Source organism: Sciurus vulgaris (assembly GCF_902686455.1).
Source record: "Sciurus vulgaris genome assembly, chromosome: 5".
NCBI classification, from domain to species: Eukaryota; Metazoa; Chordata; class Mammalia; order Rodentia; family Sciuridae; genus Sciurus; species Sciurus vulgaris.
Window position 1 is genome coordinate 48,108,437 of NC_136465.1, and position 21,572 is coordinate 48,130,008.

Genomic DNA, 21,572 nt, shown 5'->3' on the forward strand with positions numbered 1-21,572 from the left:
GTCTTACAGATGTGTTCGCCAAATTCTGCCAACAGACATTGCAGGATCTTATTATAGTCTTGTAATGAAAATCTAAACATGCTTTGGCAAGAGAAGGGTTTCACCAACTCATACAATGAAAAAATATACAGTGATTTAAAAAAAGATAGATCTCCTTTCCAAAAGGTATATTCAGTATAAAAATGAGAAGAACTGAATTTTATGTCATCTGAAATGCAGATAAAAACTTCTGGGAAAATATAGAAAATGTTCAAAGTGGTAGGAGAAGGTGGGATAAGGGGTCCCATGACTGACATTTCATTTTGTCTTTTTCTGTGTTGTTTGAATTTTTATCATATTCACATATTAACCTGATTGATGTAATACAGTTTAAAACTCAGTTTAAAGAGAATAGTTTCAGATGAGAATAGCTTAAGATGAAGTCACACTTTGCTGGCATTGTAGCTCAGGTCACCAAAAATCTTACATATATCCTTTCCTCTGGGATTATAATCTTCATCCTTCATCCTTCTCTTCAGAAGAGAATCCATGACTCAGTTTACCTTCTTGGATAAGGTATGCATTCTGTGTTGGGCTAAACACCATTGTACTATATTAGACTGAAACAGTGAATTTAATATCAAGGGCCCTAATAAGCCTGTTCACTAGTCAGAAAATATACTGAGTCTAAATAGAGAGTTTTAGATGCCTTTTCTAGAACCATCTTCCTAAAAATACAATTTTTTCTTACTCAGTTGCAGATGACAGTCTGAGAGGGGGAGCCAGTGCTTGGTGAAGGTCAGGCTGTCACTCATTCTGACTGAGGTCTGATCTTGGTGGACTTCCTGTCTCTCCTCTTGACAGGCACTCCCTCCCCTGCCTGCCTCCTTCCTGGCTTGATTCTCTTCCACAGCATTTACTGCCATCTGACTCACCGGCTACTTGCTCCAAGACAGAGGGACTTAAGAGTTCTTTCCACTGTCGGATCTTCAGCACGCTAGACTGTACCCAGCACATAGTCTGCGTTCAACACATATCTATGGAATGACTGAAGTGACGTATGTATTTAAAAACTCTGGTATTATTACTGAGAAGAACGAGCTGACTACTGCCACAATATATCATTACCTTTCTCTAGCTCTGGTTTGCTTTCTCTAAAAATAAGAACAGCAGGACTGTCCTGGCATTTGTCTTCATGTGGGTTTATGCCTGCTTACTGTATAATCAGACCTCTTTCTTCTCTATCTCGAGTACCAATCATTTTAGTTTAAACAGACAACTCTAATTAATCTTATCTCCTGGTATCCACAAATACATGTTGAACTGTCAAACTAAATTTTAATGTCATCCTTAAATCAAACAGGGAAGTTACCTTAATGTGACATTAGGCTTGTGTACTTAAAAGAAACAATTTGAAGCCAGGCTCAGGGATGCAAGCCTATAATCCCAGCGGCTCTGGAGGCTGAGGCAGGAGCATCACAAGTTCAAAGCCAGTCTCAGCAACTGAGAGAGAACCCAAAGCACCGTTTCTGATGTTCACCTGTCCATCTTCCCTTTCATGTCTGCCTACCACAGATAACCTCTCTGGTACCACAGATACCACAGATTTCATATGCAGTCTGTCCCTCCCAAACTGAGCAGATGAACAACTGCTTAGATGTGTTTTTCCTTCCACAGAGCGAACTCACTGTTCATCCAAACTTCCTCATGGACAAATGGGGTAACAGATGTGCTGGGAAGGCTACAAAGTCTGACACAAGTAGAAAGTGGTGAAGTAACATTGATTAAAACGTGCCATTTCCTTACCATAAAATTTGGGTAAACTCCTGTTGTAGAAATATAACAAAGTTAAAGGTGTTGGTTGTTTTTCTTATACATTTTACTTTTTTTTTTTTTTCTTTTTTGCGGTGCTGGGGATTGAACCCAGGGCCCAGTGCTTGCAAGGCAAGCACTTTACCAATGAGCTATCTGCCCAGTCCCCTACATTTTACTTTTTTAGCCACAAAACCGAAGTAGCAGTTCACACACTTTAAATACTAACCCTGATAATTTTCCAAGAAGTTTAAACAAACCGCGAATACGATATGCCTAAAATGACTTTCCTCAGCTCAAGAGGTCCAGACTATACCGTGATGTAAAAGGTCAACAAAATTCAGTCCTCGTTAGTGAATTCTTACTGCAAATAAATGTCTGTGTGTATCTTTTGACTTTATATATATAACATTAGAGAGGGGTAGACACTACATTTTAGTTTTGAATAACTTCACCTGAACTGACTCTACTTTTACTCTGATACATGGGTCTCAGCTTCACTACTAGATGTCAAGTTGTAATAAGATGGGTAAATATTTCAGCTACAAAGGAAAAGTAAGATATGACTCAAGGGACTGAAAACTAATTGCTTAATACAGATCTAAAGCAAGCAGCCTTGGTTAATGGTGCAAAGCTGAATGAAGAGAGAAAGAATATCTTTAGTCTCCTGCCTGTTTCAAACCCTGGTTCTGGTACAGAGCTCTATGAAAGAGCAGCAGGGAGAAATGGGTGGTTCCTAGGGCTTAGAGTCTGGTGACATGGTACACACCTTGTTATGGTTTGGATATGAGGTGCCCCCAAAAGTTCACACGTGAGACAATGCAAGAAGATTCAGAGAAGTGACTGGGTTGTAAGAGTTTTAACCCAATCAGTGAATTAATCCCCTAATAGGGATTAACTGAGGGGTAACTGAAGTGGTAGGTAGGGTGTGGCTGGAGGAGGTGGGAATTGGGGCGTGGCTTTGAGTATATAACTTGTATCTGGAGAGTGGAGTCTCTCTCTGCTTCCTGATGATGTGAGCTGCTTCCCTCTGCCACACTCTTCAGCCGTGATGTTCTGTCTCACCTTGAGCCCCAAGGGACAGGGCCCTCCTTCTATGGCCTAAGACCTCTGAAACCGTGAGCCCGCAAATAAACTTTTCCTCCTTTAAAATTGCTCTGGTCAGATCTCTTGTTGACTTAGGAATCCAAATTTTGAAGTGCTTTCCCACTGAATAGCTTACTTGTGATAAAGAAAGAACCAAGAAGATACATTCACTTTAGTTCATGTTATTCAGAAACAAACAAGAAAAACTATCTTAATTGGCTGTCTCCATTGCTGCTGAAGTCTTCAGCAGCTCCCTAAGTTCTACCCCCACAAACTGGTTTTGAGAGCCTTGTACGATGCAGCCCCGGCTTCTCTCCAACCTCACCTCCCATGTTCACCTCTGCACATCAGCTGGTCTTCCTTTCCCCATCTGCACTGTCACCCTGTGCTTTGGGGGCTGTATCATTTCTGTAACCTGGAAAGCCCTCTGCTCCTCCACCTCACCTCCTCAATTCCAAGCACACTGCAGACATGAGTGGAAGTCCCATTTTCTCAAAAACCCTTCCCCAAACCCTCCTTGGCGCTCATCAGGTCGGTCTGTTCTGGAAACCTTCATACTGTAGGCAGCCCAGTTTCCTATGTTGTCCGACATACCCATGTGCCATGTGATTTAATCTTATCTTTCCTAACTAGTTCTTGAGAGTCCTGAAAACAGACATCATGACTTACTGGTTCTAAGAAGCAAAGTGGTAAAGCAGTCAACTCCAATTCTTATCGCCACCACAAGGAGGGGCCCACTGTGGATGGCGCTCTCAGAACTGGTCACTGTCCTTGAAAGAGTGGCTGACTGGCACAGGGGCTCACGGTTCAGATGCCCAACCTTTCAGGGAGTAATCTGCCTCACTGAATGTTTGCACAATGGGATGGGAAAAGGAAGATGATAGGAGCCCGGAAAGATCTGCATTTTGCTACCTTCCCCCCAAATCAAGAATAAAATATTTCCTGTTTTCAAGTGAGAGCTATCAGAACACACCATAGTCTGACTTATAACACAGGCTTTTGTCTTAGCCAGTACTCATCTTTGGGGTAGAAAAATGCTGCTGACAGTAAATTTACAACGGGACCCTGTACTCCAGAATTGCCTACCAAGAAGAAGTACTGAAATAGGAATGAGAAAAAAAGTCATACTAGCATATGTTTAAAACAAACAGGCTAATGCAGTCCAAGAGAAACACAGGAGAGGACATCAGGACACACACAAAGAAGGCTGAAAGGGTGAGAAGTTTTAAACACTACCCATCCAGGCCAGAGGCACAGAGAATCAGCCCCGTCAGGACCCATATCTTGTAATTTAGAGTCTAATCCAGAAAGGTAGCATGGACCTAATGAAGCCCTCGTGCTTTAATTCAGCAAACATTCATGTAAGCATGTGCACGTGTGCATGCAAATGAGACACAGAGAGAAACACAGAGGATGAGACCAGTGATTGGTGCGTACCCAACCCCCTTAGAGCTAATCCTCAGGTGAGGACACACACCTACAGATGGAGTTGGCTGGTGACCCAAGGAATCAGAAGGCTTGCTGATGGCTCCCAACTCCAACCTCTTCCTGCCCTGTCGCCATGCCAATGCACTTTGAATTAGAGAAGGTAACAGGGATGAAGTGGCTGTCATGTATTCACTGGGGAACTAACTGCTCCTTGGAGGAGACAGCAGGTCAAGGTAGTAGGTCTTGCTTAACCCTTTCAAATCCCAGCATCGACTCAGACCCCAGGTCTGGCAGATCCAGGAGAATTTGAACCTCTCAATCAAAGGGTCAGCCCATTACCTCCATCACTGCAGGTCCTTGAGTCTGAGGCCAGGCTGTCCGTGGAGCCGGTGGTGAAGCTGATGGGGACGCCCCTGAAGGATGGGCTGAGGCTCTCTGCAGAGCTCTGGCTCACTTTTTCCAAATCAGAGCTGCTCTTGTTCATTTTTAAAAGGTGCCTGGAAAAGGTAAGAACAAACAACCAAAATCACTCACTTGGTTTCCATTCAGAGACGAGGATGAGAGGTCATCCAATGCCTTAAAAAAAAAAAAAAAAAATTGAAGGAAGAGAGAACAAGGATTCTTCTGAAATCTTACGAACATGGATGGCAGATTTCCTGAGTGGGATTAGGAAACGTTTACAAAGACAAGCACTGAAATATTGACTTGAGAGGAACTGCTTCACATTCTGACCCCATCTACCAAAACATTTATGTCATCTATTATATTATGTGTTACATTTCTACAAAGAAAAATCAAAACATTATCATACAAACAAAGGTACAGAGAAATGTGAGACTGGGTAGTTTTTGCAACCCGAGACAAGTGAATTGCAAACTGGGACTCTCAATATGGGGTTTCTTCATTTGCTTGGTACTCTCTTCCTATGGCATCAAAAGGTATAGGTTGTTCCTTGGAATTAAGGAAAACTGTATTTAAATTTTAACCAGACTTCCAATGAAATACTTAAGTAGAACAGAGTACCATAACTCCTACTTCTAATTTTTTGCTTTTTTTTTTTTATACGAGAGATTGAACTCAGGGGCACTTAGCCACTGAGCCACATCCCCAGTTATTTTTCTTTTTTATTTGGGAACAGGGTCTTGTAAAGTTGATTAGGGCCTCACTAAGTTGTTCAGGCTGGCTTTGAACCTGTGATCCTCCTGTCTCAGCCTCCCAAGCCTCGGGACTACAGGCGGGTGCCACCACACCCAGCTATAACCCTTATTCTAGAACCATGGAATCTGCCCTTTGCCTTTTTGTGAAATCTTCTGTTTTATCTCTAAAACGACATGATCAACATTCCAGAGACAAGAAGACCAATTTTAAGGAAAAGAACTCCTTAGAGAAAACAGTTCCATTACTAGGGTGGAATGTTTGGCTTATTGATTTCTGCTTCCCACTTTCCAAGAACATGAATATTCACTTCTGATTTGACATTTTCACCAGGAAATGAGACAGCCTGCAATCAATCCAGCTCTTTCCCCATTGGAGGTAACATGCATTTATCTAAACTGATATTTCCTGATGACATTCCTGTTTGGACTATAGCAGATCTATATCTTAATATCTGACAAAGAAAATACACAATACAGTATTGATTTGGTATCAGAACTGCCTTATTTAATACGCATGACCTTACTGGCAAAAATTCATTGGTTGTTCTTTGAGTTCAACACTGCCAGGCTCTAGGTTAGTTTTCATAATCATTGAAATCCCTAGTTCTTAACAGAAAAGTTTAGAGAAAGTTTGTTGGTTACCGTGAAAAGCGCTCTTCAGAAAACATATCCTTCCTCTAATTCCCAACCCTCAGAACTACAATAAAAAAAAAAAAAAAAAACTTTTAAAACTGTCAAATATTACATGATCATAATCTTTATAGTTCAGTATCACTGTTGGAATCTTGGAAATATCCTTTAGGGAAAGGGATATTTAACTTTTCGTGACCTACAATCATAGAAAGTTTTTTATAATATTTTATCAGATTCATCAATAATGGCTCTCTCAGATGAAGCCGGGATATGAAGCTGATCATGACAATTCCTAAGTCTAGGATGGAAGCTGGCTCTAGGGGGATCCAGATACTTTGCCTCTCCAAGTCATCTATAAGGTCCTGCCTCCAGGTTCAGCAAGTCACCAAGGGAGAAACTCCACCTAGGTGCCCTTCAATTGATGAATGGATAAAGAAACTGTGGTATAATATATATATATAATGGAATATTACTCAGCCATAAAGAAGAATAAAATTATGGCATTTGCAGGCAATGTATGAAGTTGGAGAATATCACGCTAAGTGAAATAAGCCAATTCCAAAAAACCAAAGGCCGAATGATCTCTCTAATAAGCGGATGATGATATGTAATGCGGGGTGGGAGGGAGGCAAGAATGGAGGAAGAATGGATTGTATGGAGGAAAAAGAGGGGTGGAAGGGGTGGGGGGAAGGAAAAATGAAGAATGAGACAAATATCATTACCCTATGTACATGTATGATTACATAAACGGTATGACTCTACTTCATGCACAACCAGAGAAACAAATTGTACCCCATTTGCTTACAATGAATTAAAATAAATAAATTATTTTTTTAAAAAATAGCCAAGGCCGGGTGCAGTGGTAGACACCTGTAATCCTACTGGCTTGGGAGGCTGGGGCAGGAGGGTCACTAAGCTAGACTCAGCAACTTAGTGAGGTCCTAAACAAACAAAAAACAGTTAAGCTTGAAAGAAAGGGAAATTCTCAGGTATGGATGCTTAGAAGGAACATCAGAGTGGTACCAGGGATATTTCAATATTAGGCATATGTGCTATGGATTGATTATGCAGGATTATTCAGAGGTGAAGTGATTGGATTGTGAGAGCTAAAACCGAATCATTCCATCTGAGGTTGAATGGACTGGCTGGGGCTGGGTGGTAACTGTACGCAGGTGGGGCATGGTTGGAGAAGGTGGTTCACTGGAGATGTGCCTTGGAAAAGTGTGTCTTCTCTGGGGCGCTTTCCCTTCCCTCCTGTTTCCTGATGCTGCCAGGAGCTGAACAGCTTTCCACCATTAATTAGGCCTGTCTGCCATGATGTTCTGTCTCACCCTGGGGTCACAGCAGTGAAGTTGGCCATCTATGGACTGAGACCACTAAAACCATGAGCCCCAAATACACATTTTCTCCCCTAAGTTTTTCTTGTTGGGTATTTTGATCACAATGATGCAAGGGTTGACTAAAATAATATGTTTGCAGTAGGTTTTGGTAGATAGCAGCTTCAGAAGTTTGTTTCTATTCCGAATTATCTCAGTTTTATACTTTAAAATCATTTGTAGTTATTAGATTTTATCAAATTTTTTCTACAGCTACGGAAAAAATCATATTGTTTTTCTCTTTTATTCTATTGCTATCATGACTTACATTAATAACTTTGATTTTAAAATTTATATTGGATTCATCTTTAACTGACAAATAAAAACATAAACATTGTACATATTAATAGGGAGCGATGTGATGCTATGAATAATTTTTCTTAAATAAAACTATGGTTGCACATTTTGCTACCCATTGCAGGGTTTAGTTTTACTAGGATTTTTAGATTTCCATTCAAATAGAAGCTAGTCCATAATGTTTCTTTCTTGTTCTGTCTTTGTCCAGTGTTGGTATATTGGTTAAATCAGAACTGCAAAATGAATTGAGTAACTTTTTCTACTTTTCAATTATCTGCTCTAATTGTTACAAGGATTATGTGATCCCTGAAAGGTCGCTAAAACTTACTATAAAGCCATCGAGGCCTAAGGCCTACCCACAGTGTAAGTGACGTCACTAAGATTTGGTTCTGATCAATCTAGGACTAATAATGTTTTGAGAGAGGAGATCCAAGAAACAGACCTTGTGTGTAGAAACTCGTGAGAAACAGCATCATACTGCTGGGAACAGGGACAGGTCAGTTCCCGGATCCCACACCAGCTATTTATGACAGTAATGAAAAAGAGATTAGTGCCACATCTCATGCCATACACAAACGTGAATTTTGATGAAACAAATACCAAATTTTATATTTGTTAATTAAAAACCAGAGAGATGATCTTTACAACCTTTGAGTAGAAAAGGATCTCTCAAATAAGATCTAAGAAACAACAAAATAGAACCATAACGGAAAAGTTTAAAGAAATCTCACTACTTCAAAATTGAAAACTTCAGTCTGAAAAAATGTAAAACACCATAAAAAGGTGAAATAACAATGCTTGGAGTGGCCAATCCACATATGTGCAATCCACATGATTGATCAAGCATCAGTACCTAAAATATTAAAAAGAATGCCTATAAATGTAAGAAACAGAAAAATGACCCATTTTAAAAAGGGAAAGGCAACTCACAAAAGAAGAAACATGAAAGGCCAGTCAACACAGGAAAATATGAACAACCTTACTAGTAACCAAATTATCAATAAAACAAACTTAATTTTACACACATCAGATCAGACGGGCAATACCAGATATTGTTATGGATACAAGAAATGGGAATTTTCTTGCACCACTTGTGGGACCATAGATTGGCACACATGCATGTGCCTGCTCTTATACACACACACACACACACACACACACACACACACACACACACACATTCTCACAGAGGCTAACACTTTAATGAATCCTAAAGTTAAATGTGCACATTCCTATTACTCAGTGACTCCATTCTGAAGTATATATATCCTGGAAAATATAAAAATATATAAAGTAAGAATTTGTGAAACTTTTGTTTCAGGTGTGTGTTTGTGTGGGATCATAATATTAAATATATTTCCTGTGGAAAATTTATTGATAGTGAATATATCAATTAATTTAATTTATACAATATAAATATATCTGTAAACAAACAATTATAATTGGTTAATGTTACTTATTTATAAATAAGTATAATTAATTAGCATTAATTATATTAAATATACTTCTTGGTGGGTCATGGTTTTTAAATGGAAGTTTAAAAATCATTACTATAGAATGGGGATCAACACTTACCCTTAAACAGGCAGAGGGCAGTATTTGAGGCTCATGGACCATATGGACTCTGTTGTGATTACTCGACCCTACTGGTGTAGCAGGAAAGTAGCTACAAAAATTATCTAAATGAACCTGTATGCTTTCCAATAAAACTTTATTTACAAAAACAGATGGCTGGCTTGTGAGTCATAGGCTATTGACTCCTGCTCTAGAATAGCCTTTTCCAGTAGAAATATAATGCAAATCATTCAAGTAATTAAAATTTTTTATTAGTTACATTAAAAAATGTAAAAGAAATAGGTAATATTAACTTTTGGTTTTGTATTTTATTTAACACAACATATCAAAAATATGATCATTTCAACATATAATCAATATAAAAATTTTAATGAGATTTTTATATTCTTTTCTTCATTCTAAGTCTTCAAAATCTGGTATGCATTTTCCATTGTCAGCACATGGAAAACTGGACTGATCACATTTTAAACTTGTGGCTACCATACTACCCAGTACAGATCTAGAGGAATTCTCAAATACATGGACAAGGATGTGTGCAGTGTTACAAATACAAAAGTTAAAATCATAAACAATCTGTCAAAAAAGAATAGACAAATAATGGTACAGTCTCATAGAGTAATATTATATAATATTTAAGAATCCAAAGTAGTTTACATATACTCAAGTATAATGTGATACCACTTATATACATTTTCAAAACATAGAGTAATAAATATTTTTGTAGACCATATAATAAAATGTCAAATATGCTCATCAACTTTAAGTCAGTAATTGCTCTGGGGAGCAGTGGGAAATTAAAATGAGAATATGCAGGAATCTTTCACTATATCAGCAATATTTTAGTTTCTAAGAAATCTAGGGCTGGGGGTGTTAGCTTAGTGGTAAACAGTGTGCTTAGCATGTGTAAGGTCCTGGATTCAAATCTCAGCATGCCTGTGCATGCACGCACACACACACACACACACACACACACACACACACACACTAACAAATGGCAAAATATTAGTATTGGAAAAATTCTGAGACATCTGAGTGTCAGTTAAACGGATTCTTAGCACTTCATTGGATGCTTGAACTATTTGATTAGTTGAAAATGACCATTTCTAGCAGGAATGACATCACAAGAGTCTGAGTGAGTCCAGGGATGGCTATGCTGATTTATCAGTCACTGAGCTTCTGAAAGGCAATGGACACAGAGTAACTTGGAGGAATTTTATCAGGCACACTCAATTAGTTCTGCCTCAGGATGGCCTTGTGGATGGGAAAAGATGCTTCTCATATTCTTCAACTTGACTATGACTATGGGTTTAGTCCTGAATCTAGTCTTCATAAGGGAGAGGTCACAGCCCTGAAGATGCTCACATGTCAACACAGACAAAAGCAGTCTCTATTACAGGGTGGGAATTCTCCGTAGGGTGTGTGCGTGCATGTGTTGGGAAGGCAGGGACCCTCCCCCTGCAGAGTTTGGTAGATCTTGGCATCCTGGCCTGGAGTAGAACGCTGGGGATATGACTGCTGTACCACTACCGGGAAAGCTCACTGAAGCTCAGGTTCCCACCAGGCAACTGAAACAGAGCACTGAGAATGCTCAGGTGTGAATGGGGAGGGAACATGCTTTGGTGACACTTTTTCTTAACAGTAAAATCTTAGGAAGGGCTGGGAGTGTAGCTTAGGGGCTGAGCATGCTTGAGACCTGGGTTCAATCCCCAGCACTGCAAACAAAATCAAAGCAAAAGCCAAACAGAGCTCCAAAAGCAAAATCTTAGGAGAAATGACCCTCGCATGAACTGCATCAAAAACCTTCCACCCTGGAAACCTGTACAAATCTGCACTCTTTGAGGATTGCCACTTTAATTAGAGAATGAGCAAAACCACATCAAATTTAACAATGAAAGGAGAGCTTGCCATCAAAGCAGAGACTTACAATCAAGATGTTTTTGATTCTTCAGCCTGTGTGTACAATAGACTTAAGAATCCCTGGAAAAGGCTTAATATCCCAAAGGTGACTTTTTTGAGCTCTCAATGAGTGTTCCGTCAGATGTAAGGCCAACTAACAATATGAGTGCACTTAACAATGTATAGTAAAAATACACTTGTTTTTTAAATGGCACGTTTCCCTCATCAACGTTAATTTGATTGGTCCCTCATAAAACCCGTGCAAACCCTCTATAAAATGAAATCTGATGTCATGCAATGAAATCTGATATCAAGGCTTCAATGGACAAAAACCACATGCTCCAGTCTTTCCTCTTTAGCTGGGGAATAACATTCTTATCAGCTATGGCAAGAGTATGGCCTCCACAGATGTCTCTGCTCACACCCTGTGATAAACGACTTCTTGCTCAGACTTCCTTTCCCGCCTCCCCTGTTAGTCACCGGAGCTGTATGAACTACACGAGTCAGTGGCACAGCGTCCTGCCATGTTCAGCCCTGCAGCTGCAGCCCAGGGGCTTTTAGAATGGCTTTTCCCCCCATTGTCCTTAGAGAGCAAAGCTTTTTGAGAGTGGTCTCCAGACAACGTTGGTAGAAAGCTGGAAAAAAATAATCCAGCAGGAAGAGCCATCTGCCAGACTTCCTCATTCATAGGAACAAGCCTCATCTAAAAATACCCCCAGAGCGTCCAGAACGAGAGCTTGCAGAACGTCCACAATGCTTAATGGAGGCCATGCCCCAGTGTGCGGCACAGATCGTATCTCAAACTTCACGTGGTTGATAGAAGTCTCAGAAGACACAGCACAATTTACAGTGTGACTGAGGCAAATTTTCATTCTCACTCTGTCGCTGACTTTGGTTTAGTTAACCTATACCTGGCAGAGAGCTTTCTGCCTCTGAAACTAAAGATCTGAAAACATAAATAATACCAGCATACAGTTTGAGACTAGCTCTTTAAATCCCAGCAAACATCACACCACCAAGTCTTGGGATTGGCCAGATTCACTACTACATTTAAGAATGATGTGGAGAAGTCCTACAGGCAAGTTTTAAAGAATAACATTAACACTCTGAAAGTACAAATGAATTAAAAAAATTCTATACATTGTTTAAAACCACTAAAAGGAAGTACAAAGTTGATTTTAGACTCCAACAATTAATGCTTCAAAGAATGGTAACCTCTTACCATCATAGACTCCAGCTCGATGTGCTGTCCTCATCAGCATGACCTCCCAAACCCGGTGACAGGCTGGCCAGTGACTTCAAGGTCCCGTGGAACAGCCCTTGCGGGTGAAGGGCCAGCTTGAGAGGCAGCCCCCGGTTGTTTATCAGGCTGCTGTGAATTCCCCAGCTCGGGAGCTCTCTGTTTCCCCTCAGTTCCTCTCTGACTTTTCTATAAAATGCACTTCCTGCAAAAGCACAGGAAAATAGGGACGGCTCTGCCTCTCTGACCTGCAGCTTTTAATCTCCAATTGTCTTTTTTGGCTCCAAGACTAGAAGAAATTGAAACACGTTCTAAGATACATTGTTTCTCCTCATGTATTTTCTACTTTTTAGCCACAGTTTGCTTGGTGAGTGAGAACAGCGTTTTTCACATCTCTTATGCCTGCATTAACCGCAATGCGTCTTCCTTCCTCTTTATCTGAATACCATTCCTGGGTTTTTCAACATTAAATACTGCCTGCTGCTCTGTGCCAAGGGCTGTGTTAGCAGAGCTTCAACAGTCTGCAACTGATACAGAAATATTTATCAAGCTCCTTCAAAGAGAGTTCAAGCTACATCTTCAGAAAAGATTTGTAACCTTGGGGAAGAGCATCCTGACTTGAAAATCCTTCTAAAATATGACTCTCATCCCAATGGCGGAGTCCTACCTGAAGAGCCTGTATAGATACACTACTTTGGCTACCATATTGGATCAACTTAGCACTTCCATATGACAGATTTTTTTTTTTTTTTGACAGTCTCATTGTCAAGCATTTTCCCCTATTGTCTATACATTATAAAAACACACCTATTTCTGGTTTATTAAAGAGAAAGAAAGAAGCACCACCATTTTGGTTAATAAACTACCACTTCTCACAAAGCCTTTGTTCTAATCAGGTTCATTTGATTGTCCCCAAACCACCCAATATTCCTTCTCTCTTCCCTCTCCCCTTCAAACTTTCCATCCTTGAGACCCAGCATCGATTTTGCTTACCTATAAATTCCTCCCAAACTATTTCAGTATTCTCTGACAGGTCCCTCCCCTCTGTAACTCACACTGAACAGAGTCTGAAGCACTTCACTGAGCATTTGGTTATAATCCTGGTTAAATTATTCTAAGTGTCTCATGTGAAACAGGCTTATTAGCACACCAAAATTATAAACAGTTTGAGGTTCTGTGTCACAGTCAGAACGTGCTGGAACACAGAGTAATTATTATATACTTCTTGATTAAGTTTATCTGCCTCTGTTTCAATACCCCAGTGGCATCTGGAAGAATAACTTTTTTTTTTTTTTTTTTTTTTTTTTTTTTTTTTTTTTAAGAAAGAATTACACTTGCCTGGCAAAACTTGCAAATGGCAGGAACACTGAGCAACTGACAACCTTCAGAAATACTGACGATAGCTGAACCATTTTCGTTTCTACAAGATACAAGTCATAAAATACCTGAAAGTTGAACAAATCTTCTTGTTTAAAGAAATTTCCTTTCAGAAGATGGGGTGAAAAAAGCAATTAACTAAATTGGAAAGGTTTTTTTTTATTTTTTTTGTCTTTATGCCTCTGATGAAGATGCTGAGAGAATTATTTTACAAAATGCCCAAGTGCCACCTGAAAGGATTCATAGGGTCAAACTGCTCTGGGGCCCTGTTTTCCCCACTGACTTATTTGCATGTATAAATATAGAAAGTCAGTTTCATCTGTGGTCAGGTGACCCCTCAGCTCCCCGTGAGGCAGGCCTGTTAATTTGCATTTACAGTGAAAGCCCCACCAATTCTGCTGGGGCTCCCAAGCTGTGGTTCAACTTTGCATTCCGTGGAAACATTTAAAAATGGAATTTAGAAAAAAATTAATGAAATAAAAATGGGATCAAAGTCAAATTATTTATTACAAGGCAGGGAAACTATAACAATATGAAATATATGTTTGGTCTTTACCCAGTTTCCTTGGCACAAAGTTCCTGAAATCCTAGGGATCTCTCCAAAGTGATGTGTCTGTTTTTGTGTGCTAATGAATTGACAGGGCTGGAAATTCCTGGGAAGCTTCCGCATGGGGGCTGGTCACAGGAAAGACCAATCAAGATTAGAGGGTTGGGACTTTCACTCCCAATTCCCAACCTCCAAGGAGAGGAGAGGAGTTCAAAGTTAACTTTATCACTAAGGATAAAGGACTTAATACCTATTAATGAAGCCTCTTAAAAAAACCCAAAAGGACTGGGTTTGCAGAGTTTCTGGTTAGCGGAACACTTGGAGGTTCCTGGAGGGCAGTGCACTAGAAAAGTCATGGAAGCTCCACACCTCTTCCCATGGGCCCTGTCCTATTCCTCTCTCCAGCTGGGATTCATCACTATTCTTTGAAATATTCTTTATGATAAACCTGTAAATGAATTAAGCATCTCCCCAAATTCTGTGATCTGCGCCAGCATATTAACCAAGCCCAAGGAAGGGGTTGTGGGAACCCAGATCTATAGCTAGTCGGTCAGAAGCTGGCACAACCTGGGCCTTGTAACTGGCCTCTGAAGTTGAGGGGAAGGGCGGTGTTTGGGGCTGACCCCTCAAACTGTAAGATCTGATGCCATCTCCAGGTATAGTGAGAGAATTGAATTAGAGGATATCTAGCTGGTGTACTTTGCAGAATTAATTGCTTGCTTGGTGTGTGGGGAAAACCCCACATATATTTGGTCACAGAAGTCTTCTATGTCATTTCAAAATAGAAAGAATAAAGATAGCTACAAGGAGACAAAAGGAGAGGAAAAGTAGAGTAGACCTGTCAATCTAAAAGCCCCATGATCAGAGTTACTCCCCAAACCTGTTTTCCCATACAGGTCTGTCATTTCCAAATCTATGAGATATCTACAAATCTTAGAGCTACTGTAAATTCACTCATCTATGAAAACTGCCTCACTTTAAAATGGACATGCACTGTTAGCCTATTTAATATTTTCAGGTTAGATAAAACAAAGATGATATATTTTAAGAAATCTATAATACAGGCACGTTCCAAACATTATCTAGACAGAGGAGGCAATGAAAACCTGAAGTTCCTGGAGAGGACCAGAAAACCAGAAACCTCTTGTGACCCATGATCAAAGAACTGAGTTTACCAGACTTCTTCCCACATCCCTCCCATGTGTACCCTCCAGTGTCCTTCAAAACAAGAACCTGAGTCAGGTGGACTGTAACCCCAGAGACTCCGGAGGCTGAGGCAGGAGTATTTGAAGTTCAAAGTCAGCCTGGGAAACTCAGTGAGACCCTGTCTTAAAAAATAAAAAGGGCTAGGGATACGGTTCATGGTGTAGCACTTGCCAGTGTGAGGCCCAGGGTTAAATTTCCAATGCCAAAAAAAAAAAAAAAAAATTGGAGCAGGAGACCCCCCCCCAAAAGTGCTTCTAACTCTCAAGATAGCCCGAATTTGAATTCAGCTCTGAGAATTCCTGTCTTGTCTTCACCTTCCATTAGAAACCTGAAGCATCCTTAAATTCTTTTCAGTGATGTGTCAAGAGCGAGGAAGGTCCCCAACCAGGAAGGTGTGAGTAGTGATCTCCTCTGCCTCTGGAGAGGCTCCCTTGAACCCCCCTGACTTCCCTTTACAACAGTTTCCTGAGTGAGAGTAAAGGAGAAACCAAACGTGCTTTTCCCCATATTTCCAGAGAAAACACATGTGTGCTCACACATAAACACAATTGCAGGTTACTGGCTGGTTTTACTCTGGAATCAAAATGTTTAAATTGGTTCACAGAAATTTGCAGGCATTTGTCCTGACTATATAAAGATACATTCTGACATTGAGAGATACAAATACTTGTCAAAGACTGGCCCTTCAGATCTCAGAAAACCAATCTTTCATTCATGGTTCCAGTCTGAATAGAGAAACATTGGACTGACTGCTTCAGGGGTGGGGAGGGCAAATGCCTGGGGTTTCCTAGGGTCGGCAGGTCTCAGCTGAGGCTGAAAACAGAGATGGATGGAAGAGTGTTGAAGCCTGTCTCTTCCTCCAGAGATGGCCGGCATTCTCCCTTGAATGTGCAAAGAACTGCACATTTACCCCGCAACATGTCTCCTCCCTGAGAGAGTCCACATTCTCCCTTGAATGTCTATCTGCTTTCCTGAATAAATCTATGTCTCTAAAAATAAAAAATAAAATACGGCTGAAGAACTCAGCGGCTGACCTGTTGTCCAATCCACCACACTTCTCATCTCCAACACAATCACCTAAGAACAGCATCTCTCCAACCCAGGGCCTAGAAAAGTCAAGGAGGAAGTCTACACCTGTTCACAGGAGAGGGGCAGATGGGAGGAGGAGATGAAAAGAGAGTAACAAATGGAAGCTAAAGTCTGAACAACTGCAAAGCACAGAAGAATGTCTCCCACCAGCTGCCTTGGCTTCGGGTGGGCACAGTGTGGGCAGGGCCCACAGGAGCCTTTCGAGAGAAGAGCTATGCAAGCAACTGAAGAACTTCTTGAACAGATTTCAGTCTCCTAGGAAGGCCACTGATATGGTTAAGGGCATGAACATTAGGGCTCCCTGTTTATTGGGTGTGTCTTGGAAGAAAGCGCTTAACCTCTCTGTTAAAGCTTCCCATTTAAAATATGAAGATTACAACAATGTTTATCTCTTAGGGATGTTAGGAAGATTCAGTGAGTTAATATTTATAAACTGCTAAAAACAGCACTGTGTATATAGAAAGTACTAGCTAAACAGAAGGATGGATGGATGAGTGGATAGATGGATGGATAAACAGAGAGATGACTTCAGTAACCTCCAGTAAATGAGTGATTCTTTTTGCTAACTGAACGGAAGCAGAATCAGATAGGCTAGAGATATCACCTTGAGGCCTCTATTTTTTATTTTGGTCCTAGGGATTGAACCCAGGGGTGCTTAACCACTGAGCCACATCATCAGCCCTTTTAAAACATCTTATTTTGAGATAGGCTCTCACTAAGTTGCTTAGGGCCTCACTAAGTTGCTGAGGCTGGCCTGAGCTCACAATCCTCCTGCCTCAGCCTCCTGGGCCTCTGGGATTACAGGCATGTGCCACTGTTCCCAGCGATGCCTTTACTTTTTTTCATGGCATTTTCGGGAGCCTGAAGGAAGAAAGATAACCAAGAAAATGCTTTGAGGACACACAGAATTTTAAAATAAACAGAAAGAGTTGATGTGTCTATGAACCAGACCTCATTTTGAATCCATGTGTTCATGAGCTGGATCGCTGAGAGTGTAACCTCAGATTCAAAAGTCAACATAATCCTCAGTTCATCAGGTTGCTCAGCTCTATCACCCTGCTTCCATTACAGGGAAGTCTAGAAAAGGAACAGTCCCTTAATTGTACTAGCCTGCTTTCCCTCTGCAAAAAGAAAAAAAAAAAAGAATTTTCCTTGAGTATCTCCAGCCTTCTAGGATTCTTTCCTTCACCCCATCTACTCACCCTCCAGCATAAACCAAACCAGGAGTGAGCTCTCATGCACTGGAGTCACTGTGGTTCTATTCCTGTAAGAATGCATCCACGAGGATCCCCTGTGCCTGATGGGATCTTTGTTGCTGGACTACTGGTTCTGGCAGCCCTGCTTTCAGAATTCTTGGACCCCCCCCCCCCCTTCTCTTGATTGCTAATATCTCAAGTCCACTTTGCTGGACTTAAAAGTCCAGCATCTGAGTCTATTCATTCCTCCTCTCCTAGCTTGGGAGGCTGCTTGGAACAAAGTTGCTGGAAGAAGCTACTTCCCCACTCTTCACGCTGGTTCAGCCGGTTGCCTAATTAAGGATCAGACTGGGAGGGTACCTAGGAGGTGACTTCTTCAACACCGTCTTACCTCAAGAGTTCCATTTCCCTGTCTTCAGCATTTGCTGAAATCACCGCACTCTGGATAACTCCAAACACCTGCCACTCTCACACCTGTGCCCCGCAAACCCAGGGTTTTTCTAAAAGAGTGCACAGCCCTGAAAGCTGGGGCCACAATTCATTTATTCTAGCTCTCTGGGCTCCCAGGAAATGCTGTACTTAACCTAAAGTCACTGTTCCAACCATTCATCACTTTTATTCATCTTCTTAATTGCCATACTCAAGTAAGTCCTCTTTAAATCTCTCCATGAGTCACAATCTCTTTTCCTGTTTGTGCTTCTGTCAAGTGCAGAGATGAGATAATCATAAGCCTCACTTAATGATACATCTTCATGTTGCTCTGTATTTTAGTTTTACCCTTCATCCCATCTCCAATCTAATTCTTTACTTCCCCAAATATCTCATTTTTAGGTCTGCATACTATTTTTACTATCTATTTGGTTTATATCTTGAATTTATTCTATTTTTTGAAAGATACAGTGTTAAAGAAGATGCAAATAAATGGAAAGGCATCCCATTCACATAGACTGGAAGACTTAATATTGTTAAGATGCCGATATTACCTAAAGTGATTTGTAGATTTAATGAAATCCATATCAAAATTCCAATGACATTTTTTGCAGAAATAAATTTTATTCTAAGATTCATATGAAATCTCAAAGGATCACAAATAGTCAATACAATCTTGGTGGAGAAGAACAGATGTCTAACGCTGCCTGATTTGAAAACTTGTCACAAGCTAGTGACTACACAATGTGATACTGGCATGAAGAGGGGCATATAGACCAGGAGAACAGACAGGAAAGTCCAGCAAATAAACCTTTCATACGTGGTCAGACCATTTTCAATAAAGGTGCAAACCATTCAGCAGGGAAAGGACAGTCTTTTAGTGCTGGGAAAACTGGATATCCACATGCAAAAGTATGAAGTTGGACCCTTAACTAATATCACATACAGAAATTAGCCCAAAATGGATCAAAGATCTAAATGGAAGACCTAAAACTAAACTTGTTAGAGTAAAACAAAGAAAAGCTTCATGACACTGATTTCAAGGGTATTATACTAAAAGCACAAATAACAAAAGGAAAACTAAATAGGACTGAATGACAATTAAAATATTTTGTGCATCCATGGACATAATTGTCAAAGGGAAATTTAGGCAACCTGTGGAAGGGAAATATATATTTACAAATTCTATTATCTGAGAAGGGGCCAATATACAGAATATGTAGAGAACTTCTACAACTCAACAACAATGACAATAAAATTATAAAGAATCAAAAAACAGGCAAAGAACTTAGACATCTCTGCAAGAAATGGTCAATAAGCAAATGAAAAGATTCTTGACATCACTAACCTTTAGGGAAATGCAAATCAAAACCACAAAGAGATACTACCTCAGACCCATTAGGATGTCCACTATCAAAAAAACTGAAAACAGTTAAGTGTAAGCGAGGATGTAGAGAAACTGGAACTCTTGTGCACCATGGTGGGAATACAAAATGGGGCAGCAGCTAGGGATAAGAGCGTGGCAGTCCTCAAAAAATGAAAAATAGAGTTACGAAATGATCCATCCATTTCACTTCTAGGTATAAACTCAAAAGTATAGAAAGCAAAGTCTTGGACAGACATCTGTACATCCATGTTCACAGCAGCATTACTCACAACAGTCAAAAAATGCAAACAACTCACATGCTCATGGGAAGATGAATGGGCAAGCAAAATATCTTATATCTACAATGGAATATTACTCAGCCTTAAATTCTGAAACATGCTACAACATAGATGAAAGATGAAGGTATTAGGCATAATGAAACAGCCATTTACAAAAAAACATATACTATATAAATGCACTTATATAAGGTATCCAGTATAATCAAATTCAGACAGAAAATGGGTTGTTGTCAAGAACCAGGGGAAGGAAAACAGGGAGTTACTATTCAATGGTATAGAGTTTTAGTTTTGCAAGATGAAAAGAATTCTGGAGATTTGCTGTACAATATGAATGTACAGCCAGCCCTCCTTATCCATGGGTTCTGAATCTGCAGATTCAACCAATCACAGATAGAAAACATTTGGAAATAGAAATGGCATTTGCACTGAATGTCTGTGCAGACATTTTTTCTTGTCTTTACTCCTTAAACAATCCAGCATAACAACTATTTGCATAGCATTTACATTACACCAGGTATTAGAGCTTAAAATATCTGAGAAGATGTGTGTAGGTTACACACAAATAATATGCCATCTTAAGTATGGAATTTGAGTTCCATGGATTTTGGAATCATTGGCTTGTTCTGGAATCAATCCCCTGTGGATATCAAAGTATGGCTATACCTACTATTAAGATATACACTTAAAATTATTAAATCCAGTCATAGTGGCACACACTTGTAATTCCTGCTACTTGAAGGCTAATGCAAGAGAATTACAAGTCCAAGGCCAGCCTCAGCAAATTAGTGAGATCTTGTCTCAAAATAAAAAATAAAAGGGACTGAGACAGCTCAAGGGTAGAGTGCTTGCCTAGAATTTGTGAGCCCTTGAGTACAATCCTCAGCACTGGAAAAAATAGTTAAGATGATAAATTTTATATTATATGCAATGTACCATAGCTTTTTTAAAAAAATTATATAAATAGTTGACAAAGTAGCTTTCCTTTAAAGAGATAAAGAGTTGAGATGGGGATGTGGCTCAGTGGTAGAGCTTGCCTTAGAATGGGTTTAATCCGCAGAAAGAAAAAAAAATTAAAAAAAGAAAAGAGGCACAGCGTTATTGTGTGCTTGTTTAATTCACATTAATTACACAGTGCTAGGATTCCGTCTTCTGTTCCTTTGCTTCTTCACTCAATACCAGTTTAAGGTCCATCCATGTTTTTGTGCATACTTTCAGTTCACTGATTCTGACTTCTGCTAAGCAGTTCATTTCATACTCATGACAATTTATTTATCTGTTTCTCTAGAGATGAATACCTGGGTTTGCTCTAACTCCCTGCTACTATAAACAATGTTGTCGTGATCTCTCCTGTCACTGCCTCCTTATGGACCTCTGTATTTGCCTCTCTCTGAGGCACAGACTCAGGAATGAAGGCCATGGGGCATGGTTCAATGGTTCATTCTCATACTTCATTTTCCTGGGTACTGTCCTATTATTCTGTAGAATGATTGGCCCTGCCTCCACCCTCACCAGCGGGGCACGCACAGCTATTTTCCTTGATCTTTGCCCAAATTGGTATCATATGACTGTAATTTTCATCAATCT

General features: G+C 40.1%; 1 protein-coding gene across 1 annotated transcript in view; it reads right to left on the reverse strand.

The window, feature by feature from the left end:
- Positions 1–21,572, reverse strand: part of PRAG1 (PEAK1 related, kinase-activating pseudokinase 1) — a 54,942-nt gene that overhangs the window by 14,844 nt on the left and 18,526 nt on the right. Inside the window, exon 4 of the mRNA XM_079139091.1 lies at positions 4,645–4,802. Coding sequence (XP_078995217.1) covers positions 4,645–4,802 — 158 coding nt within the window. The remainder of the gene's footprint in view (positions 1–4,644; positions 4,803–21,572) is intronic.